This window comes from Aythya ferina (assembly GCF_964211825.1).
Source record: "Aythya ferina genome assembly, chromosome: 2".
Lineage (NCBI taxonomy): Eukaryota > Metazoa > Chordata > Aves > Anseriformes > Anatidae > Aythya > Aythya ferina.
In genome coordinates this window covers 63,478,543-63,498,237 of record NC_140297.1, presented here as the reverse complement: position 1 = coordinate 63,498,237, position 19,695 = coordinate 63,478,543, and the positions used below count along the sequence as shown (strand labels likewise).

The window sequence follows — 19,695 nt, the reverse complement described above, 5'->3', positions numbered from 1 at the left end:
ATAAACATTGTTTCAGTATTTCCTGTCCTGTCAAAAATCAATCCCATATAAACTTTCAACATTGTATTTGCCCTGTTGCTAGAAAAGCCAACTCTATAAAAACAAAAATCTTGGGAAAGAAACTGAATTGATACATCTGAAATTGCTCTACTCAGGCCATTTCTGGGACTGCTTCTTGGCTTAAGGTATAATATGCCAACACCCAAAAGACCCAGAGTACTGAAATAATGCCAGGAAGAACAGTTTTAATTGTTTTTTAAGTTGAAAAAAAAAAAAAAGCCAAAGAACATACAGCAATTCTGAGGTATGCTTCTCAGAAGTCAGCTCACCGAGGTGACATATAAATTCTGCACTAATCAAAATTTCCTACAGGCTTGCCTCAAGTAGAGTTTATTGCAGTAAAGCAGCTGTATGTGAAAATGGGCCACCAGGAGAATGCTCAGTCCAACTTCTGCTAGAGGAATTTCTGTAACAACAAATGCCCCATCACAACATAAATATTTGTCAGGAAGCTTTTTAAAACAGCTAGTCACATCAAATACAATAGGAACAGTAAGAGAAGTGTGAGAAAACTTCATTCATTCTGGACTTTGCACTTTTAATCAATGCTGTAACATAAACTGCTTTAATTGAATACCATTCTTTAGCATCTCTACCTTCCACAGGCTTGGACAGTAAAAGTAAGAATGTATTAGCTACTGAAGAATATTTGTGTTCTTCTTGAAATCCAGCCAAATTAGACTGAGACAGGATACAAACTCACTAGTTTGGCAAGGATGTATATTTCAAGAGTAGCTGTACGTAAGAGATGACTTTATATTTTGCTTCTTCTGATATATTTGCATTGAGCAACTGGGCTGGAAAGGGCCATCTAGACTATTATCCTGCTTGTGATAGATACTATTAGATATTTAGGTCAACAATAAATAAGCAATGCATTTTTTTCTAAGGGCCCTGAGGGACACAGTAGGCCTTAATAGCTCTGAGCAATCTCTTGTGTTTCACACCCACGCCAAATGGGCCAAGGAGCCCCTTTAAGCTCAGACCTGGGCTTAATCCTGAGCTATGTTGTAGTACCTGTCTCTGGCTACCTTGCCTGTTGCTCTTGACTAGACCCTTGAATTGGTGCTGTACCTGGTTCATAACTTGCTTTGTCTGGGGCTGTTGACGGACTTGTCTACCCAGTTCTACTAGGATCCTGGCTCCCACCAGTGAGGGCACCCCCTGTGTTTCAGTCATCAGAATGTGGCTCCTGGCCCATTCTCACTTGTTGAGTTCCCACACGCTGCCAATGTTGTAACTGTACCTCCACTACCTTTTAGTATTTCTCCTTTGTAGGCTGCCCGAACTGAAGGACTCTTAATTACATCACAGCAGATGTATCACAATAGTGTTTTCAGGACCTTTCTTTATTGACCCAGTTTTTAAGGTAGCTATACAAAAAACACCTCAGACTCTTGACTATTGGGAAGGCATACATTTGTTTAAGTGCTAGAAGAAAAACTCTCTACCAAGCATATATAAAGAAACCATTACTAACATCAGACTTCTAGCAGGCATTACTTGTTACATTGATATGCTCTACTATATAGTAATTGATTGATAACAAAAAAAAAAAGATAGAGTATGGAGGAGAATGGGTTTGTATATGTATATGCTAAATACAGGTAGTTGGGTAGACAAATGTATCTAATAACTTGACTATAACTTTTCAGAGATTGTGTCTTAATTGTTCAATCTATATAAATCTCACCAAATATACACTCAATGCTTTCCAGTGCATGTTCTCTAGTAGACGATCCGTGAACAGCATTAGACAAAATATCTTGTGCAAACTGAGCCCGAATTGATTCAGGAGAGCTCTCTTTTGCCACTTCTGGATCTGTTGGACCCATTAGTTGCCTCCATTCTTGCACAGCATTTTCCTTTGTTAAGACCATTACCACTGATGGGCCCCTGTAAAATCAATATATGACAGTTCTTCCACTATTCTGAGAGGCAGAGTTAGCTGTAACTTCAGAGGTACTGTGAAGGGTTATGTTAAGCGTTATGCTATCTGAATAATGTTAAACTGTTTAAATTTTAAAATGTGATTCTGGAATGTTTTGTTTAAGACAATATAAAACTTCTGATATCTGTATTTGAAAATCACAAAGATTATGATGATCAACTATTTGAATTTGGACTTCTTGTCCTAAAAATGCTCTTACTAAATAATTTCTGAAGCAAGAAAACACACATCATTATCAACAGCTATACTAAAAGTATTACGAGATAAATATTTGTCCCTCATGGGAAAAACAAGGATTCCATCAAAAAAGAGTTCTTTGAGAAGCAAAGCCAAAATAATAGTCACTGTCCATAAATTTGGAAAGAACTGCAAATTTTCCTTTTAAGGAAGGGCATTCCATGCTAAAAGGTAATCATAAAACTTAAAAAAAAAAACAAACACACACCATTAAACTTGCCAGAAAGAGTAACAGAGTGTAACATCCTCAGCCCACTTTGAGTGTTGCATGTTTTGTTGGCTCTGTAAATTCAAAGTTATGATGCATATTTGCATAACTGTAGCTAGACACTTACTCAGTCATACGTGCCACTAACTCTTCAAAAAAAGGTTTTCCTTCGTGATGCTTATAAAACTGTGTAGCCATTTCACGAGTTAAAGCTTCCTCTTTAATCTTTGAGATGGTAAACCCAGCATCTTTGACTTTTTGCATGATGTCATCTAGGTGAATAACAAGCAAATTCATTCTTTCTTGATTAAAGAAGTTTAGATTGAAATGTACAATAAACCACTGTCAATGGACTAAATTATCTCTATACAGGTGACAAACTCAGACTGTTGCAAACTATACTAACAGCATTCATTGTTATTTCTGACTTTGGACAGAATGTGGAATGTAGTAATAATGCTACATTACACACCAGCTGGCCTGATAAAATCAATCTGGATTGTAACAAGAGGGGAAGAAAGACTTATAAAAGCCAACAAAGAATTAACAATTAAAAAGACTACAAAACTTGTCAGGGGAGAAAAGAAGAATGCCAACAAGAGGCTTTGAATACAGTGGTAAAAACAAAACAAAACAAAACAAAAAAAACACGCAAGCAAAATTTTAGGTAAGATTCCAAACTTAAAAAAAAGTAAAACTTAACTTTTAACTTAAAACTTGAAAGAACATAATGTTCTTTTTACTTTAACCTTTCCTTCTTATTCCCTTTGTCTGATGTCAAGTTAAGCCAAGTATGGGAATGCATCTAATCCAGCAATGGCTTCTTTTGAGTCAGTAGAGACAACTGTCTGAAATCAGTAGCATGATTTCAGAAGGCCTCTCTCTCTAATAAAAAATGCTGGACAGATAGTTTGGACAAATTCTTGGCTTTTAAACATTTTAATTTAGCTGAGAACTCTCTCACTTCAATTCACCAGTATTCTTGTGAAGAAGAGCTATAGGCTATTTAAGCAAAGGAAATGTCATATTTGAGATCTCAATATGAATTATGCGAGCCCTGTAAAAGCACTTATCTGCTTGGTAAAAGCACCTCAGAGAATAAAAAAAAATGCATCTGACATGATTTTCTGTGGTGTATATTGCTAATATTTTGGATAAATAACATCTGGAGGCATAGCCCATGCCTTCTAGATCACTTACCTTTATGCTTCTTAGCAGCATCAGGTTTGATCAATGCCAAAGTGTGCTCCTGAGGGAAGAAGAACTCTAATTCTTTCTGAGCATCATTAAGTGAAGAACTACCATGCAGCTGATTAATTGGTACGTTGTCGAGTGCATACTGTGCACGTAAACTAAGAGTCATGAAAACAGGGAAATTATGTAAAGGAATAGCCATCCTGAGCTTTAGCTATGACTAACCTGAACCCAATAAATATAAATAGAAGTTGATTTGGCCACTGAAGTGCTTGACAGTCTCTCTGTAGATGTAAGAAGCATTCACTGTCTACAGAAAGAGCAATCAACTTTTTAATTAACCAGATGAAATATGAATACTTTCCTTCCCAACTGTCATTCTATTATATTTCCAAGATAATACCAGGCCTTGCTTTGTGAAACAACATTTCTGTCAACAATAAGTATTGTGATACCACAGCAGTTTCTTAGGACAATACTACAAGCAGGTGAAACCAAGCTATTTCTTTATAAAACATGTTGAAGAAACAAAGCCACAAATAAAATAAATCATCAATGAAAGGTTTTCATTTAGCTAAGAAAACAGGCATCCAGACTAAAAAATATCAGTGCAATAGTTACAAGAAAACCTTAACAAGCTCCAGAAATATACATCAGCTTCCAGACGATGGCACTATAGTTACACCAGCTGGAATGTGGTATTCATTGACTTGAAGAATATGAAAGTAAATTAAAACTGTGAACGATGGTATAAGTATTACCTGTTTGGACTTTCCTTCTTAGCCTCTTCAACAGTCTTTGGACCTAATAAATTTCTCCAGTGTGCTACAGCATTTTCTCGTGTTAGAGCAAGTACAAGAGTTGGACCACTGTAAAGTGGAAAACTGGCATTAAGAACACCAAATATTAAACTCTTTGTAATTTGTAAAAATAATTTAATTTTATATAGTCCAGACAAGGAAAACGACCCCTAGTACTGGAGGATTTTAAAATTATCTCTGTTCAAACAGCTACAGTCTGATAAAACCTTAGGGAGATTAAATGAATTTGTATTTCAAAGTTACTCAATGTTACCACAACACCAATAACATTACAGAATTGGGCTATGTCTTTATTACTAGACATAAAAATGCTGATCAGCTCCTAAACTTTTGTATTTGTCCCAGGTATGTTCCAACTTCACGTGAAGACAATATCCAAATATGATTTATTTTCCACTCCAAGGAGTCCAGCACACGATCTAGATAAAGACTATAGAGTCCTCCTATAAACAATCTAAATGAAACCTTTCAGAGCACAGCTCAAATGTTTTCACCCAGATCAATGGAATTGGCCACTGACTTCAACATCTTACATATGGAGGTATGGAGTCACTAGAAATTTTTAAAAATCTGATCTGTGTACTGTATTTGGGAATTATCTCATTATCTACAGTTTTCTGATCCTGTGTTGAGTTTTACTAAACTCTCAGATAAGATGGTATCTTACAGCCCTAATAATAATTCAGGTTAATTATTTGTTGTGTGTGTTCAGTCTCATTTCTATATCTGTAGTTTCATTTTTCATTCACCTTACCTGGTCATTTCCTCTAGCAGGAAAGGGAAGTAGTCTTCATTTTCATGTTCTTTATAAAATTCACATGCTTGTTCTTCAGATAGGTTTATTTCTTTCTGCATTGCTATTTCAAAGCCATCATCCTTTATTCTTTGTATAATAGAATCTGTTTAAAATATTGAAATAATGCTAAATTACCATCCATTCATCAACTAAACACTTTTGCAGAAATGACACGGGCTTTCTAATAACTATCTTAAATTTTTACAAATTAATTTCTTAACTGAAGAACAGAAAACTAATTTAAAGAAACTGCTAGAAGGCTTCAGCAGTTGCCTGGACACTCACGAAGTTGATGTGGAAGGCAAAATGGCTTTTCTAAGCAACATACTGTATAGTGATCAAGAAAATAAATATACAAGGAGAGGCCAAAATTGTAGTCTTTCAGATCTCTAAATTATTTCCAGTACAGAAATTCTAGAATTAGAACGGAGCTAGCTAGATTCTAGTAAGAAAGGCAAATATAAATTAGAATCACAGAATCACAGAATCACAGAATTTTCTAGGTTGGAAGAGACCTCAAGGTCATCGAGTAGAAGAAAAGTAAACTTGTTTGGATGGAGCTTCATACTAATGCAGCAGATTTTCTGATCCAATCTGTAAAAATCTTATCTGTATAGGCCTATGTATGCAGCATAGAACACCCTGGGTCAGATCTTTTTCACTCTTGACATTGATCTACCTGCCAAGGCAAGGATCAACTACTACATTATGGTTAGAAGTATGTTTCCTTATAGTATACTTAAATATGCTAACTTCTCTGAGAGGTTGTCTATAAAAATTTCATCCAGATATGCAACCTAAAGATATTATTGAAAAGTCAACCAAAGGAACAAAATAATTTTGACGTTTATATTCTAAATTTATCAAACATATCAGCCATGTAGCTTTTTTCATGATAAAGATTACTGTTAACTTAAAGCTGAGAAAAAAAGATAATCTAAAACATTTCATTAGTAGTGTTAGAATTTCTGAAATTCAAAATGAGACTCTTTATGCCCTTGATAGAAAATTAAGTTATTAAAACTTACCTCGTCTTTCTCTTAGGAGACAAGGTCTAACTAAGGCCAAAGTCTTTTCAAATTTTTGCTCTGTCTTATTTTGACCAAAATTAGGGAAAAAGAAGGCAAGTTGCCTGCTGGCATCTTCTATACTGCTTTGCACATCACACATATTTAATATACTCTCAGTTTCTGGAGTTTCTTCCAGTCTAATGAGACAAAATTTTATCATATTTAAGTCCCTGTATGCATTTTGATGTTGTGATAACAGCTGACTTGATGAAAATGTACTTTCTTAAAGTTTAGTGAAACAAAAGAATAGAAAACCAAATGCAGATTTTATTTAATTCAGAATCATAATTAAAGTAATGTTTCTGAGAAATATTTCTATTGAGAAATATATCTCAAAAAGTTCATTGTCATATGCTATAAAGAGAAATCTGTCATGCAGCTTTTCTAATTCCCCTCTAGCTTCTTCAGAATAGTTTCTCTGTTTCACTAGACAGAATTACTACTGACAAGTGTACAGTGTATAATGAATGACCAGAAAAAGGATTATGCTTAATTCATGTAAAGCATTATCCTAAGAACTACCGCACTACAAAATTCTCTTTATCAGAGATTCTTTCATTGCCTGTAACTCTAAGGTTTATTTAGCAATGTATATACACTCACTCTAGACCACCCAGAAAAAATACAATATTCCCTGGTTGCACTAAATCAACTCAAAAAGGGGTTCAGCAGGTATCAACAAAAATATAAACTATTTCAACAGGTTCTTTTTTGGAACAAATTATGCAAATTTTTGCTGCTTTCTGTAAATAGCAATATAAAACTCGATCCCAAATTTGTATTTTTGTGAACACTCTATTGTCTTGTGCTGTGTATATTACTAACTTTCCATTATAAATTCTTTGCTAAATAGTTGGCATAAGAGAAAGACAGACTTTCCAAGACACCATGGTTGGGAACAGCAAATCCTTACAATGTATTTATGTACCTCAACAACAACAACAACAACAACAACAACAACAACAAAACAGCCCTCCCACTTGTTTGCTCACTTTTACAGAGTGGTGCCAGGGAGCACAGCATGCTTCAGGTGTCCCCAGGTGTCAATTGGGTCACATCTACAGGTTCCCAGCATATATAAAAGTAAACATGGACAACATTCATTTGGCAGTGCTGGCAGTCACTTCGTCTTGGTGAATTAGTATGAAGTGGAACTGTACGGACCACACCAGCTCTAAGTACAGCACAGTTCTCCTTGGACAATCCACTCAAATTTAGTTCAGAATGAGCATGAGATCAGTGCCCTTTGCTTATTATCTTTCCCTAGGAATCACAGAGTGTCTATGTTCCCAAAGGATCTATGATTGCATCTGTAGTGATGGTTCTGTGAAAGACCAGGTAAAGAACTTTGCCAGCTCCCTGGGCCCTGTGCACACATATGAATATGAGTCTGTAAGAATGTTACTTCTATGGTGTATTTAAAATACTGTAACTTAATCACATATTCCAATTTTCATTGTTAGTTACCTTTCTGGCTTTCCTGACTCATCAGGAATGCTTTCAAGTGATTCATATAGTTTTTTCCAGAGAGGAATAGCATCAGTTCCTTTTTTTTTAGAGATTACCAAAATGTGGCATGGTCCACTCATCATGAACTGAACAAAATCATCAAAATCAGGCTAAAAAACACAATTATTACTAATTTATTATTATTATTATTATTATTATTATTATTATTATTATTTTGCTATGAATTGCAGTACCTCTGTCTTTATTATCAGAAATGAGAACATCCTTTTGTAAGTAACTAACGACACTCCCTTTTTACAATGGCATTAGCATATATTACTCAAAATCCTGTCAAACTGTTTGAAAGGGTTTTTGATCAATCATTTGAGCCAGGAAAATTATAAAATGCTTAAAATACAAGTAACTGAGATAAATGAAGTAATAAAAATACATTACAAAAGTAGTACATGTTCTTTGAGGTTAAAGTGCAAACAACAAAAGAGAAGAAAATTATCTAGAAACTTGATGTGATCAAATGCTATGCTTGCAGTAGCACTTATGTGACATAACAAATTGCAATACAATTCAATGCAAATTTTTTGAAACTAAAAATCAGGTAGCTGGCTAAAAATATAGAACACTTAAATGTTTGCAAGACATTTGTAGACTTTTCTGTTATTCTCTCTGCTATGTTCTTTTCACTCATCCAGTCTCAGTCTTCAATGCTGTGGATGGACATTTTCATCAGAAAATACCTTTGCAAGCTGTTGTAAGTTTTTCATCTTTTTTTCCTTTGTATGTCATCTTTCTCTTCAATATTACCAATTTCCTCAGATAACCTTCACTCCTTCTATGCATTTGACTAAATCTTTTCTTTACCAGACGCCCTCATCTGATTGTGTATGACATTTTTCCTTTAATAATATGAGGATGGAATATTCATATATATTGCTTTCAATTCATTGCTTTTCTCTTTCAGTTAGCTTCATATCTACACATCCACTTAACCCACTTCACAAGATGAAAAACCTCAAAAAACACAACCCTGATTGCATGCAAACACAAAGACATTTAGTACAATGTATAAAGTAAGTATAGTGTTGTGACTTCAAAAGTACACGGGTTCATGTTAGAAGAAATCAATGTAGCTATTAGATGTGGCTATGGTGGTTTCATCATTAAAAAGAAACAATTTCTGCTGAAATATCTGAAGATACTAAGTCTATTAAACTTGATTCTCCATTCTGTTATAATAGGCATCCTCTGAACCTTTAACAAGATTGCACAGTATTAAACAGGGAAGAATCTTTCCCACTGAGCACAAAGAAAGCTATATTCTATATTGTCACTTTAACATATTTATTTTTCAGCTTAGAATTACACTTAAAGAATGGCAAATGATAGCTCCTCAATATGTACAAAGTCCTCTGAACTACTTCTCATAGTTCACAGTAGTTTTGTTATTCTCACTACCCTAATGTTGGCTACGATTTACTACAGCTACCAAGCTATATTTTTATAAGGCTCAGTAAGAAAAAAAAGAGAGATAACATTTTCTTTTTTGTTCTGTGTACTCCAACATATTAAAAAATTACAAGATTTAAAAGCACATACAGTAACACTGATATATTTTATCTGCTGTTTTTCTTTATGTTTTTAGTGTTTGTTTTATTTTACCCGTGCTTTTTTCTTGGTATAGAATTCTCTGACTTGTTCTTCAGTTAGCATTTTCTCTTCTGATGCTGCAATGCCAAAGCCTGCATCTCTAATCTGCAATTATTCAGTTATTACTCAGTGGCATTTGAAAAAGGATACATACAATATTATACGTAAATCTAAAGATTGATTGACTTTGTATGGTATCTTAAATGCAAATTATCTGAAATATTCCAAACATAACTGCTATGTTCGCCTAACTAAAGTTCTAGCTTTTCAAAGCACTTTGATGAATTCAATAACAATGTCCACTATGTTGAAGTTTTTGGAAAATACAGTGTAGTTCAATGTATGCATTCATTCAATGGTTAATAATTCTTTTTATTTAACATTGAATAAATATTTTTTACCATTGTGAATGATTAAAATTCAGCTACTTCTAAAATTGTTGTTATAAATTGTATGATAATTGTAATAGTCATATTACTGCATATTTGTCAATAAATGTTGTAATAAAAATAGGCTAAACTTTTTGGCCACCATTATAAAGTTGATATACTTTAGAAACAGAAAATATCAAAACTAAAATCTATTTTATGGTTATCTATTTTAAGTCACATTACTATACTAAATTAAAGTACGTATGAGATGCACACTTACACAACCTGTATCAAAATTCATAGTCCCACTGATGTGATATTTATAACATATACCTATATTTAAACAATGAAGACACTATCCAGCCCCAATATTGATCATATGCCAATGTTAGTCTGCTTACCGGCACTCTCCTCTTTAAAAGTCCCTATGATGCTGCTGAGTGTTTCCAGATTGCCTTGACAAGGTTGAATGTGGAAACAGTATGGTACACACCTCACAAGGCAGTGTAAAGACAGATCCAACTAGCAGCTGCTCAGCTCCATTTAAATTGCTTTCAAACACTGCCTGCTTTTTTTGTCTTTATTGAACCTTTTTCTTTTCTGGCCAAGATAGAGTAAATGCAGAAACAAGAAATACAACACTCTGATTTTCTATCCTGCATACATCACAGACCCTCGCATCATTTTAAATTTAACTTTTATTCTTGATATATATAATGTTATGATATTATTATTATTATTGTATCAGAATCAGTGCAAAATTCCTGTAATTAAAGTGAAAATAAATATAGTATGATATTTTGGAAGGAAAGAGAATTTCTCTTTCCTGTGTGATTGCTTACATAAATGCTGAATCCATCAATGCACTGAGATTGTTATTATTAGTATACAGTCTCTGATTATAGTGATTACTAGTGCACATAAATCACCCTTTCCATCTACAAGCATGTGTTTAGTCATTTGTGAACACAAATATTTCCACAATGAACTGATTAGTTGTTTTAAATGTGCCTACATTTCTTAAAGATGCTGCACAGTCAGAAAAGGTATCTTCACCTGAAAGAATTAACTTCACCACCATAGTTTCTAGTCCTTATCTCTACTGAAATATGAGGGAAAAAAAGATCTACTTCTGCTTATAGATTTCATGTATCATTGATCTCCACAGTATGCCATAACTTACTGGCACAAAATATTAAAGCAACAGTATCAATTGGAATACTATATTATTTCAGGGCAAAATACTTGTTTTTACTATCCTTAACAAAGAGCCATTAACAAGCCTTTTTCTAAAACCTGGGAATAAATTAGGATCTATTTGATCTTCCGTCTTATTATTATTCCACTGAAATAAACAGGATGAATGAATCTTTTCAAATTTTGTCTACCTTTTGTTTAATTTCTTCTACACGTCCTTCTAAGACATCATCAGGTTTTATAATTCCAACAGAGTATGTGACTTCTTCTGAAAATTTGAAAAAATAATATGGCAATTAATATATTTATCAAAATAAATACACAACCAAATTTTTCATTACTTGCAAGTGAGTTTCTTTTAACACTTCTCCACTTTAATACTGAGATAGCCAAACAGTGGTTGCAATAAATAAATTACTCCAGCACTTAAAGCATGTCTCAGAGTGTGAGATAGTACTTGGCCATCCCTGGAATCCACATTCTGGGTGAACAACTTGTGTTTTGGGTCATATGGTAGAGACATGTTCCACGTGCAGCTAGGTGCAGTGGAAAAACTACAGTTTAAGATGGATGATTTCTCTAGGGAGCTTTCTATGTACAGGACTAGAAATTTGAAAGGAATTAATATTACAAAGGAAAACTCAATAAGTTAAAATCTTGTATGAGTATTGATTTCCAGTAAAATACACATTCCTTGTCATAGTAGATGTTTGATTCCTTAGCATTGTGGATTCTGAACTCATTTGCAATAAATAACTGCCGAAGTATATAAAAGACTTGCTCTATCTAATCTTTAAAGCAAGAGGTGTTCCCAGTCATAGGCATACTATTGCAGCATCTGTAGCATACACATAACCACTAAATGACAGAAAGTGATCAAAGAAAATACAAACTATAAACTTTCTGTGCAGAATCTGAGGTTTACAGTTAAAGTGTTAGAATGTAATTCAATCAGATCTCAAACACTGTAGAAGCAGTTAATGGTAGCTGTAATGGAATTGCAGGACTAGTACTTCTTGCCAATACTAGAAAACGCTCATAGGCACCTGCAGGTGTTAAGAAACATATTACCACAGTGTTGTGCACTGGGGCTTCTGAAGGACCCTAACCTGAAGCTGAATCCAAGCTGAAACTGTGCCCTGATTTACCTAAACGAGACCTACAGGAAAGCCAAGGAGAGACTCTGTCAGAGAGCATAGTGATAGGACAAGGAGTAATGGCTTTAAACTAAAAGAGGGGATTTTTAGGTTAGATATAAGGAAGAGACTTCACTGTGAAGGTAAAGGTGAGGGGCAGGTTGCCCAGAGGAGCTGTGAATGCCCCATCCCTGGAAGTGTTCAAGCCCAGGCTGGATGGGGCCTTGGGCAACCTGATCTGGTGGGAGGTGTCCCTGCCCATGGCAGGGGGGTTGGAATTAAGTGATCCTTGGAGTCACTTCCAACTCAAACTGTTCTATGATTCTATTTTGTAGAGTATTTAGACTCTGTAGATTAGTGAGAAGTCTGTATATAATTTCTAAAGGATTTATAATACTGTATTACTAAATCTCAGAGGATTTATAAGTGAAAAAAAAGGCTAAAGCTGAGGTCAGGAACATGCCATTTGAACCATACAATAAAGAAGATATGAAGGGGAACGAGAAGGTACATAACTTAATCCATGATAATGATGTAGTGCCTTATAACAAGAGAAAAAAGGAAGATAAAGAAGAGAGAAGATGGAAAAACCTATTCCATTTCAACTTCGTAAAATGATAGTCTGCACATATACAAAGCAGGAACTTTAGAAGCTTCAGTAGCCATACATAATAATAAGAATAGAAAAGACGTAGGTTCCAGCTCACAACAAGCTTGAAATAAATCTTAGATGTGAGCCTTAAATCTACTCTTGTGAAAGAGATAATTAAAAACAATCTGAGATACAAGGCATGCCATTCCTTCACTGATTAACTCTTTTAATCCTCACAGGTTGCACGTCATACTGTTGTGGGTTTTGTTTTTTTGTTTGTTTGTTTTTCTGTAGAACATCCAAATGTTAGCAAGCACCACCTCAGCAAAAGTACATCACTAATGCAGGGACTGTGTAGAAGTGAGTTTCAGGCACTAATATTGCACATGACGTGAACTGTTGGTTTGGAGAAAGGGGTTGAAAATAACTGATGACAGACCAATATCTTAATTCCTTAAAGAAGAAAACCTTCTGTCAGTTTGATATCCTCAGTCGTAACCTGCCATGTTATTAACTGAATCAAAGGACAATCTATTGGAGCTTGGTGTACACAATTCCTAATCAAATAATTAAAAATATGTTTGTTCTTTTTTTCTTTCTGTTAGCTTTTCTAAAATAAATCAAATGTATTTACCCTCAGGTACAGTCTCCTCAATAGAATCTTCTGATGATTTTTCTTCTAGGAAAGTAAGATCATCTACCTAAGGCAATTGCAAATAAAGGAGAAGTACATTACCATCATGAAGCTGAAGTCATCAAACACAGGTCTCAGATCTTTAAAACACTTTTTCTTCATGTAGCAACATATTTGCTATCCAGGAAAGCCTGCAACTTGAAGACATTGGGCTAGTCTGATTTTTCTTACCTGGGCTATAGATTGCTAAAAGTTTCCTTTTACTGAAAGCAGAGTTCTTTCATCTCAATTTTCACTCAAAAAAATGAGACATGACTATTTCCCAAGTCTTTGTTTCATATGGTGAATTCTTACTAAGTCATATATGAAAAAATGTCAGTCCTTAAACATAAAAAGGATAATGACTAAAACTGGTTTATCTTCTAGACATTTTGTTAGCAACCCATCCCTCCATTTCTCTGAATAATAGGGTGATCTGTAAACTTCTTCAATTTCTAAAATGTACAATTTAAAAAAATAAATTATAAAAAGATCATGTGTCATTTATTACTAAGTAAAAAACACAAAAAAAATAAACTTCGCAGAAAACACTATCACGAGCATTGAGAGAAACCACTGAAGTATAATAAAAATATTTAAATATATTTTTTTGTGAGTATACCTCAGGGCGTTCCTTCTGTCCAGCTACAATTTCCCTCTCTTCTTGTACCAGTTCTGTTATTTTCTTACTTATAAGAGGAGCATTTGCACCTCTCACCATTTCAATAATTTTGCCATTCTGTAAAAGAGAAAATAAAACTCTTAGTGAGTTTTTGTCACTTAGTTTATGCATTTCCTTGAGTTTTGGAACATGCTATATTTTGTGTCGTATTTTTTTTTTTTTTTTTTTTTTTTTTCCTTAGCAACATCATAACTTGCTGTGCTCCCTAAAGATAACACCAAAACTAATGCCTTTGCTGGTTCAGAATTATTATTATTTGTTTTCCACTTCTTCATTTCTTTTTTTTGTCTCATTTTATGTATTTATTTTGAGGCTCATCAATAATAGTACAGTTCAAAGTAGATGCAAATACCTGAAAGATTTCTGAAGGTATTGGTGTTCTTAGCCTGTAGTTGCTGAAATTCAAATGCTAGCACTGCCAAAATGAAAAGAAAACCCACAAAAAAAAAAAAAAAAAAAAAAAAAAAAGTCTTTCTGTATCCATCAATGAGAGACATTAAATGTATGAATCATTACAATTGCTAAAATGTGAGAAGGGCAATCTTATTTGCTTATTTTTTAAAAATTGAAGTGGAAGGAAATGTAATCTCTTTCTCTGAGGGAAAGTGTGCACAGAATAAGCATTTCAGTTAGCCAAATGCAGGCATTTTATGTGAGGCAACCCCAGAAAAACTTACTCTGATTTCTCAGCAACTACCAAAAATGTGGGTACCACAAATCTGCTGTGGCTATCTATATGTGCAACCACAATAAAAATGTGCTTGATAACTACAGATTTAGGCATGGGAAAGAGCATCAAGTAAACAACATCTGATAATACGATCCTATATAGTGTAAAATGTAAAGATATGACATATAGTTTCACATTTCTTTTTAATCTACTGAAACATTAATGTAAAAATAAGCAATGCATTAACAGAAAGCAACGTGGTGTACTTACAACACAAAAGAGAAACACAGGTTCACATCTATTCCTAAATGGTTGCAGAGTCTCAATACTGTTAGCCTCTGCCTGAAGTGAGATGAAGAAAATTGCTTACATAAGTGTTTATATTTATGCATATATTTGTATGTATAAAAAAACATTTTGCCTGAAAGAAAACTGCCATCATCTATTGTGTTACATACTCTCACTATAATCTTAAATACAACTAGCAGTATTTATGCCACCTGCTGGTATTGAAGGAAGGTCTGGTTTGGTAATATGGGACTGGCTTCCCTTCATATTATAGCAGCTACTCAAGGAAAAATGTTACTTTAGTACTGTTTTTCCATGTATAAACATACATAAATGAAGAAGTAGTATATGCAATCCTGACAAAAGAAATTTTCCACTTTATTAAGTTCTTTGTGATATGTGGTCCACTCAATGAAAAAGCACTTCAGATTACCTCTGAACATAACTTCCAAAAATTTCTGAACAAAAAACTGAACAAATAACTGAACAAAAATTCAAGGAACTTTGATCAAAAAATGGAAACTTTTCAGTAACATTAGAATGAATGATCTTGGTCAGTATCTGCGAGGAACTGAATCTGTGAAACAAATGTATCTAATTTAAATATGATATATATGCCTCCTATATACAGGATATATATAGAATATACAGAATACCAACTGCTAGTGTAGTGGAATATTTCTACCACTATAGTTTTGTGATCATTTATTTTCAATTCCCCCTTTTTGTTCTTTTAAAAAATGAAATATAAGGAAATATTTGCAGAAAAGATGCAACACTTTTTCAGGGATGTAAGAGTTCTAATGTGATAATAATAAACAAAATTAAAACTAACAAACAAAACCATATAGCTTGGCTTTTGAAAGTTTCTGCAACTCTCATCAAGGAAAAGAAAAGCTTGAGGATATTAGCTCCCTTTCTATTATGATTACATTATTAATAATTATATTATTTGTTATTATTATTGTGAGCTCCCTTTCTATTATTATTTCTGGATGTGGTACTTAGGAACACAGCTGAGTGGGTGATAGTGGAGTTAAGGTGATGGTTGGACCAGATGATCTTGGAAGTCTTTTCCAACCATAATGATTCTATGATTCTATTATAATTTCTTCCATACATACTACCATTTCTAATCTACCTCTGAACAAAGCTATACAAGGAGATATTGAGAATAAAAGGCAACCAGGCCAAAATTGTAGTGACTCAATTGGTATAAAGGAAGTAAAATGACAACTCTGTAAATGCATGCAGAAAAAAAGATACATCTAACATAAACAAGAATTCAAATTCCATATATAAGTTACATACTTACCACTGCAAAATGCAACACATCATCTTCACTAAACTCATTCTTCAGTTTTCTGAATAAATTTACCACAGCTTTGCAAGGACCGCACCAAGCTTGATATACATCTATTACTAAAATATAATATTTTGGAATTACAGACTGCTGACTTGTGTAATTTATAAAATGAAACATACTTTGTGTGTTGGAATAGTACTGAGAAGGCAGTCACATGCATCCTCCAGTCCTCTTCTAGTTAATGGACACTTCATGTATACATCGATGTATTGATTATACTTCATGTATACTTCATGTACACATCAATATATACATATCATGGTTTCCTCTAGTACTTCAATTACTTCTGACATCAGCAATCTACTTGCAATAGTATTTGAGATGAGTAACCCAAACAGCTACATTTCTCTCTTATATTCTTTTTCTGTTTGATTCTTCTTTTTCTTTTCAGAATATTGCTTTTCCCCTCCATAAGCCCATTTCTTTCCCATCATCAATCTTGTAGATTTCATTCCACTACAGATTTGTTCCCTCTACCCAGATACAATTCCTAGGAAACCTAGGTGTTGTTATTGGACTCAGTGAACTGAAAACTGGGAGAATACAGCAGATGTGCTCTCAGAATGCTGTCTGATTAACTGCTGAGTATAACTGTATAGTATTAATATAGGCCCTATGAGATTTCAGGGAAAAAAAACTTCCACAGAAATGTCGTACTGCCTACCGTACAAAATACGATATTGGAATGGCATTTTCTAAACATCAGTGTATAAAACTGGATAAAATAATGGAAAGTATGATTTATGATGCATTTATTTATTATGGAAGATATAAATTATTCATAAGCACAACATACCCATTTAAAATATATTAATATAACCATTTAGAGGACAGTATGGCACTAGTCTTCTAGCTGTACGTATATTGTACCAGACAATATATGAGAAACTGTATACGTCAAGAAAGAATAATAGTTAGTACCTACTACACCTTTTGTCAGCAACATTTCATCCCACTGATTTTGATTGGTTATTGTGGTCTGAAATAAAATGGATTGTCATTTTAACATCTTTAAAAGGCAAGAAAATAATAATCTTTTCATCTCTAGAATTAAGTAATTAGGATTTATACCTGAAGTTGGATTTCTTTCTTCTTGCCTGCCATATTCCTGTGATTACAGGAAACATATAAAAACACAAAGCACATTTAACATTTTTTTAAAGAAAAGCAAGCCTTATCTGTGACATGTAGAACTGACTTATATGGATTTTTTTTCAACATAGTACTGTTTTCTGATTCCCTTAAAAAATTTAACTCCTCTGAAGTCCCTACTGCAATGGAAGTTAGCACTCTACATCAGCATTCTGTGTAGCAATATGCAAGTTGTGGAACCAAAATAGCACAGGAAACAATAAAATTCAGCTTCTTGACCTGTTAAGGCCTTTAGAATTATTTGGTCTCAAGCACTGCTCAAATTTATAATTGCTGTGATAAGAATGACCAAAAGGACCTGGATGTCAGCCGCTGTGACAGTGAACTATTTCAAAAAATAATAATAATAATAAATAAATTAATTAATTAAAGAGCTTTGACTCAAAATGACACCAAATCAGTCTCCCAAATCGTATTCAGGGATACCTGTAAAGCAATAACTTACATGTGCCTCATCACATCTGAACTGCCAAACTGAATGCTTGTGCATTCATCATTCTGCCATTAATAAAACATATCCTTCCTCTTTTTTTTAGTAGTTTTTTAACTTTGAACTGGGCAGGCAAACTACCTCAGTAACATACTTGGGTGAAGATTGAATTCAGCTTTCAAATGGAACTAAGCTGAATAATAAAACAGCAAATGAAGTGGAGATTTCCAAAGTTCTTGGTTAAGATGGTACTCTTTGTCCTGGCAAAAAGAAGGTGCCACCGGGAAGGTCATCTCCAGTGGCAGTGCTATTTGACAACTCAACCAGCACATGTGTCCCGAGGTTGAACTATTCAGTCAGTCACACTAGAGCTGCCTCTTTCAGATCACAGACAGAGGCATAATGGCCGATGTGAGAACTCTTGCCCTGATGCTTCCTCCTTTGACTAAATCATTTCATTAAAGACCTCCACGCACAGCTGCTCAGGCCCACTCTGTGAGCATGCCCCGGTGTCCATGAGCTTCCAGACACACGTATTGACCTGTCAGCACGTGTGAGGAGGCCCCACCTCACCTCAAGGACAGCTGCACACACCCAGCAGTCCCAGACAAACACACCCCACCACACAAATGCCTCCAGATCTGCGGGCCCACCCCCGACCCTCACCCACCCCTCGCCCCCGCCTGCCTGCACCCTGATGGCTCTAATGGCTGCCACAGTGCCCCACAGCCGTTAGCTCCAACCACCACTGGAGCCTGCAGCTCAGCGTCCCCTATGAAGCTCAGAAGATACAGGTAAAGTCGGTTTAACTTTCTTTGTGGAGTTACATGTTTAAGTACCTGCAAACGCCTGGGTATCTCTAAGGTATTTGCATCTCCCATATGCCTGTTGTTCTTGGTTCATAAAAAAATCAGTGATTCCAATTTACATCTGAAGCCCTGTCCCAGCTCAGTATGTGCTGCTATGTGTATCTCGTCTTGAGGAAATCTAGTTCTAGGTGTAGTGAGTTTACATGACAAGGCTTCAGAAGCATGGGGCTGCAGGGGTGGATTCTGTGAGAAGAACCCAGAAGCTGCCCCATTTTAGATAAGGGCCAGCTCCAGCCAGCTCCAAAGGGTCCCACTGCTGCCCAGAGCCAAGCCAATAAGCAAGGTTGTTTGCACCTATGTGAGGGCAGATTTAAGAAAGGGGGAAAAAAACAGCTGCACAACAGCAGCTGGGAAAGTGAGGAGTGAGCACCAGCCCTGCAGCCCCCAGGTGAGTGCAGCAGGAGGGCAGGAGGTGCTCCAGGCAGGCAGCAGCAGTTCCCCTGCAGCCCGTGGAGAGGCCCCTGGTGGAGCAGGCTGTCCCCCTGCAGCCCATGGGTCCCACATGGAGCAGATCTCCACGCTGCAGCCCCGCCGTGGGTGGAAGAGCCCCCGGTGGAGCAAGTGGATGTGGCCTGGAGGAGGCTGCGGCCCATGGAGAGCCCCCGCAGGAGCAGGCCCCAAGCCGGACCTGCAGCCCGTGGAGAGGAGCCCACGCAGGAGCAGGGGGTCTGGGGGGGAGCTGCCGCCCACCTGTGGGGGACCCGTGCTGGAGCAGTTTGCTCCTGGGGGATGGATGGACCCCGTGGTACAGAGCCGTGTGGAAGCAGTGCTTGAAGAGCTGCTACCTGTGGGCAGCCCCTGCGGGCTCAGTTGGGGAA

At 35.6% G+C, this 19,695-nt stretch overlaps 2 protein-coding genes across 3 annotated transcripts in view; one reads left to right on the top strand and one right to left on the bottom strand.

Annotated features, from left to right (window-relative positions):
- Positions 1–186: 186 nt before the first annotated feature.
- Positions 187–18,852, bottom strand: NME8 (NME/NM23 family member 8). The gene is made up of 16 exons (XM_084512031.1): positions 18,848–18,852; positions 17,498–17,534; positions 17,348–17,405; positions 16,376–16,482; positions 15,043–15,114; positions 14,043–14,159; positions 13,382–13,448; positions 11,211–11,287; positions 9,464–9,556; positions 7,805–7,956; positions 6,296–6,474; positions 5,226–5,370; positions 4,412–4,519; positions 3,657–3,808; positions 2,584–2,728; positions 187–1,956 (listed from the first exon to the last, which is right to left on the bottom strand). The coding sequence occupies exons 2-16, from the start codon at positions 17,528–17,530 to the stop codon at positions 1,734–1,736; spliced, it is 1,728 nt and encodes a 575-aa protein (XP_084368157.1). The 5' UTR covers positions 17,531–17,534; positions 18,848–18,852; the 3' UTR covers positions 187–1,733.
- Positions 18,618–19,695, top strand: part of LOC311433166 (uncharacterized protein) — a 140,345-nt gene continuing 139,267 nt past the window's right edge. The window contains exon 1 of one of the 2 annotated variants that reach the window (XM_084512028.1): positions 18,618–18,802. The gene's annotated coding sequence lies outside the window, so the exon portion shown is untranslated. The remainder of the gene's footprint in view (positions 18,803–19,695) is intronic. The other variant, XM_084512027.1, reaches the window with a different exon arrangement.

Coding starts and splice junctions, on each gene's coding strand:
- NME8 (XM_084512031.1), bottom strand. CDS start 17,530: ATGGCAGGCAAGAAGAAAGAAATCCAACTTCAG. Junction 9,557..11,210: donor TAGAAGAAATTAAACAAAAG/GTAGACAAAATT, acceptor GAATAATTGCAG/ATTAGAGATGCAGGCTTTGG. Junction 3,809..4,411: donor AAGAAGGAAAGTCCAAACAG/GTAATACTTATA, acceptor CATGACTCTTAG/TTTACGTGCACAGTATGCAC.